General features: G+C 53.0%; 1 protein-coding gene across 3 annotated transcripts in view; it reads right to left on the bottom strand.

The window, feature by feature from the left end:
* Positions 1–2,700: 2,700 nt before the first annotated feature.
* The window catches only part of HRH2 (histamine receptor H2), a 53,066-nt gene continuing 49,767 nt past the window's right edge, over positions 2,701–5,999 (bottom strand). For 2 of the 3 annotated variants that reach the window (XR_001821749.2, XM_017518536.2), the window contains one exon: positions 2,701–5,662. Coding sequence is in view for 1 of the 3 variants with exons in the window: in XM_017518536.2 (XP_017374025.1) it covers positions 5,470–5,662 (193 nt within the window). In the remaining 2 variants the exon portion in view is untranslated. The remainder of the gene's footprint in view (positions 5,663–5,999) is intronic. The other variant, XR_001821748.2, reaches the window with a different exon arrangement.

Raw genomic sequence — 5,999 nt, 5'->3', positions numbered from 1 at the left:
TGAGGGAGATCTTTATGTGGTAGCTTGGTTGAAACTTGAAGACATACTGTTGAGTTTGGTTCCTGAGGGGCAGTATATCTTTTATGTTAAAAAAAGAAACAAATAAAACTGAACCAAACACCATGCAGCAAACCAGGGTGACAGTGGCTGCATGGAGACATTTAGCATAGTTCATGCTAAATTGCTAGGGAAAAAAGGCGTCGGGGGGGGGGATGTCAAATGCACTCTACCTTTCTCTGTAATGTTTCCATTTTAAAAAGAGATTGTATGCCTAGTATCACTTATGTCTTTAAAAATTAATTTCAAGATAAAGATATAAAGAAAAGATCTGGACCTTAGAGACAAGCAAATCTGGTTGGAGCCCCAGATACGCTGCTTGTTCGGGCTGTTAATTTGAGAGTTGTTAACCGCTTGTGGGGATGCTAATCTCTACCTGGGATGGCTGGCTGCAGAAGAGACAAAATGGTGCCTGTAGAAGGGCTGGCATCATGTCTGGATACAGGAAGGGGCTTGTAAAAGTCAGTGGAAAGTGACGGACAGGTTTATCTGGGAGCCACGTGGCCCAGGCTGTATGTCGTATTGGGCCCCTATTTCCTTGAGAGTCCTGCCAGGGCCGCCGGGTGCATGAGAACTCTGGCAATGCCCCCAATGGCCCATGGTGGGAGTCCTGCCAGGGCCGCCGGGTGCATGAGAACTCTGGCAATGCCCCAAATGGCCCATGGAGTGAGGGTTGAGGCCAGGCCAGGTCAGTGCAGTGGCTCGCCGGGTGACATCTCAGGACGTGAGAAGCACTCTGTGCTCTGTGACCTTGAATGAGGTCAGAGACACGGCACTGACTTCTGCAAAGACCTCCAAAATACCGAGTTGTGAGCCCCCGAGGTCTTTTGGCAGCTGGGAAGGGTGCTCCTTCTATTCACCCTGCAGGCTTGAGGCTCCTGAATTCTCACTGGATGCTGGAATTCCAGTGGGAAATGTGTGACCCCAGCTTGTGTGATGTGGGGAGAGCCACCTGAACTCCCCGAGCTCCATTCCCTCATCTGAACAGTAAGGATGGTGAACTCTCCCTCCAACAGCAGTCCTGAGGGTCACACCAAGCCACGGTGAACTTCAGGGTGCTTTGCTGGGGCTCAGTCGCCGTGAGTAGAATGGGATTCCAAACCACCCCTCAGTGTGGCTACCGAGCAACTCCCCAGCACCCACCTTGCATCTAAACCGGGTTTAAACACCACCTGGCTTGGGGTACTCAGCAGCCTTTTCCTCTAGAACCTCGCAGCTGGCTGCTGGATCCACTTCCTCCCACACTCGCGCACTGAGCCTCCCTCGAGGCCGCAGCCACCCTGCTCTCCCCACAGCTCGTTCCTTCCCTCATTCCCTTTTACATTTAGGTGCATGCCCATCTTTCAGGTGGGCACGAGCTTTGATTCCTTTGGGTTCCCAGATGTAGCTTGAGGTCTGCAGTGAGCAAAGATGCTCATAGAATATTCCTGTCCACCCCCAAGATCTGCCCTCAATCCTCCCCCTGATCTACTTTCTCTGCTGGAGACTGAATGCCTTTAGCCCCTTCTGCTGAAAACCTTTCAAAGGCTTCCCATGACTCGTGGGAAGAGACACAATTCCTAATGTGGCCGCCAAGCCTCCAGCCTGCCCATGGAGCCTGTTTGGGCCTCATATCCCGAGTCTTGGTAGCTTCCCAAAAACTCTCTGGTCTCCTTCCCCCTCTGCAACCTCATTTCCCTTTGCCTAGTTAGCGATCCTGGTTTTTGCTTCTCTGACTCCCACTGGTGGAATCTGCGCCTGCTGCCACAGCATTCTGGGCATTGCAGTTCCCAGGCCCCAGCCTATAAAGAGCTTGCCTATAAAGAGCCCTGATATTCATCACACCCGGGCTGTCACTCAGGGGTCTGCAGTTCAGTTCAGGACTGTTTAGCATCATCCGCAACCCAGTTTACCACCTTCACCTTTCCCAAGTCTTCCAGCTTTGTCTTTTCTCCCCTAAATATGTATAAAATCTCATTTTGAGCAGAGTAGTTCCCGTAAGCTTTGATTTACACACAATGTCTTCTCCGCTTCTTGTGAAAATTTGTCAAGGTGTGTCTTAGTGTGTTCTTTTGGAGGGCTGGAAACTTAGAATTCTTCAACCTCCAGCCTCCTCCCTCCCATGCCAGGGAGCTCGGCTCACAGCTGACACTGTGGTGATCAAACATCATCCTCAACTCTGGCCTGCTCCCTTCCTTCCTCCCCAAAACTCTTCTGTTGGTAGCTCTGGGATTCATTCCTTGCACAAAATCCGTGCATTTTCTCCTGACCTGGTTTTCACTTGCGCCTCATCCACCCACTCTCTATTGTGGGCTTGCTTGATTGGCAGGTTTTCCATTTTAAAGATTCCTCTTTCTCCCACGTAAAAAAGGTGTCTCTGCATCTGACAATTTCAGAACTATTCCACTCCAGGAACACTTACCAAGCTCCTCCCAACTACCTGGCTCTCCGGGTCCTTCTGACCAGCCCTTCCCTCACTTCTGGTGTGGCCCTTTAAGATGAAGCTAGCTTCTGGAAAACGTCTTTACTTTTCAAGGCAATTTTTAATTTGGCCTTTACCCCAGCATTTTAACATGACTCTTTTTCTAAATCCAGACACCGTATGATGAAGTTTGGGAAGCATTTCCTCACCAGGAAGTTAAAAAATAAAAGCGTGAGGCAGCATCTGTTTCGATAGTTTTATTGGAACACGATGGTAACACAAACATGGATTTGGGGTCCCACCACAGATGTTCCTCCTCCAGGCAGCATGCACCCCACTTCTGCAGCCAGCAGAGGCCCCAGGAGGCCTGCAGAAGGTGGAGGCAGCCCAGAGACAGACGTAGAGGCGTCCTCTGCTGTGGTGGGTGGTGCGTGAGCGCCTCGGGCCAGAGCTGTGAACAGCTGAGTCTGTGATCAGCCAGACTGGTTTGTTTTCACTCGAGGTCATGTGGCCATGACTGAGAGACCCGCCTGCCTCGACTCCTGGGAAACCTTCCAAGGAGGTGGTTCCGGGATTCCAGAAGGAATTCAGCCAAGAGACTAAGGACCTCTGGGGGTCACCAGGGCAAATCATGCCTTTAGGTTTGTTGGCAGATACACTGCTGAAAGCATCTGTTTTGTCCGCTCTCTGCACTGTCTCTTTCCTCTGCTCATTCATCCAACACGTATTTATTAAGCTCCTACCATGTAACAAACTCTCCTCTAGGGGCTAGACAGACAGTGGTCGCTGGAAATAGACAGGACCCACGGCCTCGTGAGGAGGAGAGACAGACAACGTTCAAGGAGTCACACAAACAGCTGTGACATCACAGCCGTGCCAGTGCCTTCCAAGGAGAGGTCTGAGGGCTGTGGCAGGGGCCTGGCCTGGTGTGGAGGGTCAACGAGGGCTTCCTGAAGAAGTGACAGTTCAGAGCACTGAAATGGACAGAAGGAGCATTTAGTCATGGAAACAGCTTTGAACATGGAATGGGTAGAGCAAGTTAATCAAGCCAAAAGGAAAAGGACAGCAGGTCCTGAGTGAAGTGATGGAGGAGGCTTGGTGCAGGGGGAGGCTGGAGAGGGCCCAGCAGGGTCCCAGCACACAGGGCCTGAGGGCCAGGTTGAAGATGGTTTTATCCACCTGTGATGCATGACCTGGGTTGCTCTGGCATGGCCCACTCTGGCTGTCAGGTGGAGGGTGGACTGCGTGGGGGTGGAAGTGCTGAGCTGTTCCAGCTGTCCTGATGGGGACGATGGTGCCTGGGTGGAGTGACACAGAGTAGATAGATGGGAAGAAGCCAGCAGATGGTGGAGACAGGACTCCATGAGGACTGAGGCAAAAGGACGTGGCAAGGTGGACCCTCACCCTGTGAAGGCTTTGGTGTGAGAAGGGGAGCTGGGAAGCAGGGCGGGTGCAGGGGGAAGGTAGGCTCACAGCTGCAGACACGCTGAGGGAGAGCGCCCTTGAATCTCCCAGGTGGAGGTGTTGCGGAGGCGGCAGTGGGTCTCAAGCTCCCGGAAGGAGCCAAGCCTGCAGTCATAAATCTGTGAGCGATTTCGTAACCGAACCTCGTGCCTTGTAACTGGAGTTGTGGGTGCAGATGAGGTCACAGAGGGAGAGATGTTGAGTGAGAAGAGAGGACTCTGGACTGAGCCTGGAGAACAGCCACATCTGATGGCAGGAAGAGGACAATGAGTTGTAAAGGGGACAGAAAGGAGAGGTCAAGGATGTCAGGGAGGGGGAAGACCACGGGGCATCTTGGAAACCAAGGAACACTGAGTGTCAGGGTCAGCCAGGAGATGCCACTGAGAAGCCCTGGTGGCAGAAGGCCCTTCACAGCCCCCTCTCTCTGGGGCTGGCACTACCCTATCTCTTTGAGTCTCTTTACGGATCCTGTAAATAGGAACAGGGAGCCCACCCTCTTGGACAGGGGACTCAAAAGCTGTTTAGAGGGGCTAGATGATGTGCCCAAGGTCATTCAGCCAGCAGACAGTGCTGGGGCCCAAATCCCCCACTCATAACCATTATAGCCCCTCAGCCTCCACCTCTCCCTCCATGGTGCCTGGCTGCAGACACTCTCCCCAGCAAGTCCACCACACACCGCTTCTTGATGGCAAGCACCAGAGAGGGTCATACTGTAGCAGGAACCCCAGAGCCTGGGGCTGTAAGCCTTGCTAGGAGGAAGGTGGCGGAGTCAAGGAAATCTTTGCCCTCTGTCCTGAGAGGCGGGGTAGTGCAGTGTCAGGAGTATGGGCTTGAGGGCCGGCTTTTCACCCATCCTTTCATTCATTCACCCATTCAACAAATATTTTTGCATGCCTCCTACGTGCCAGGCACACTTTCTAGGTGCTGAGTGGCCTTGGACAGGTCCCACACTTCTCTGAGTCTGTTTCCACCTCTGTAAAGTCAGGGTGGTAGTGATCCTTGCCGTAAACTCATGTTGCTGCTATAAGGGTTACGAGAGCTCATGCCGGGGAAGCACCTGGTACACAGTAGGTGCTCATTAAAAGCTACGTCCTTCCTTTTTCTGTCTTTTCCTTTCCTTTCCTTCATCCTGCAGAACCCATGAAGGAGGGAGAGGCCAGTGCTTTCTTGCAATACCCTCTGCCCTGCTCAGAGGTCATGCATGTTCCTACACATATGCACCCATGCATACACATGTGCACGCATCCCTGTCTGTCCCACCGTCTCTGCTCATGACTCCCAGGGCCAGCACCAATGTGAGCTTGGAACCTATGGGATTCGGCCCACTTGGGCCCAGAGGAGTCTTGCATGCCCGTCTGGGAATGCTGAACACAGAATAGGCTGTTCTGCCCTAGACCTGAGGACCCCACACCCAGCTGTGTGTTCTGGGAGCCCTCACACTCAGTCCAGGGTGAGTCCTTGGTGGCTTTGGAGACTGGGTCCCTAGGAGCTCCAGGAGTCACATCTTGGGGACCAGGAGCAGTATCTTCAGTGTCCTGGGGCCAGGTCTAGACAGCCCGGGAGGGCGGCGTCCTCATCGCTTTCCAGGGAGGTCTCTTCTGTGACTCCTCAGAGAGTGGCTCCCCCGACGGCTCCTCCGAGGGGCCTCCCATATGTCTCCAAAGGAACCTGAGCCCCCACAGTCTCTTGTAGCAGCTCAGGAGGTTGCTGGAACATGAAGTACGGGACAGTGCTGGCTTCCTGAGGAGACACAAGCACACACCAGGCTGAGGTGGCCACGGAGCAAGGCAGGGGCGGCCCATGTTCAGCCTCACGATTTTGCATCTACTAAGCCAGGCCCTGGGAAGGGTGGGGTGGGGTGGGGAGGGGAGAGGGACTTCCGTTTGACACCCAGAGCAGCCCACAGGCAACGAGGACTTCGTCCCTCAACCCACAAGAAGGAGCATTCAGGAGACTTGCTTTCAAATCCCAACTCTACTTCTAAGATGCTGCATGCCTGTGGTCAAGTTACTTAGTTTTTCTGGACTTCAAATGAAGATAAAAATATCCAATTCAGGATTTTTTTTTTTTTTTTTTT

This window comes from Cebus imitator, unplaced genomic scaffold, assembly GCF_001604975.1.
Source record: "Cebus imitator isolate Cc_AM_T3 unplaced genomic scaffold, Cebus_imitator-1.0 Scaffold684, whole genome shotgun sequence".
In the NCBI taxonomy this organism is placed as follows: Eukaryota; Metazoa; Chordata; class Mammalia; order Primates; family Cebidae; genus Cebus; species Cebus imitator.
The sequence above is the reverse complement of the archived record's forward strand: the minus strand, read 5'-3'. Positions and strand labels throughout refer to the sequence as shown.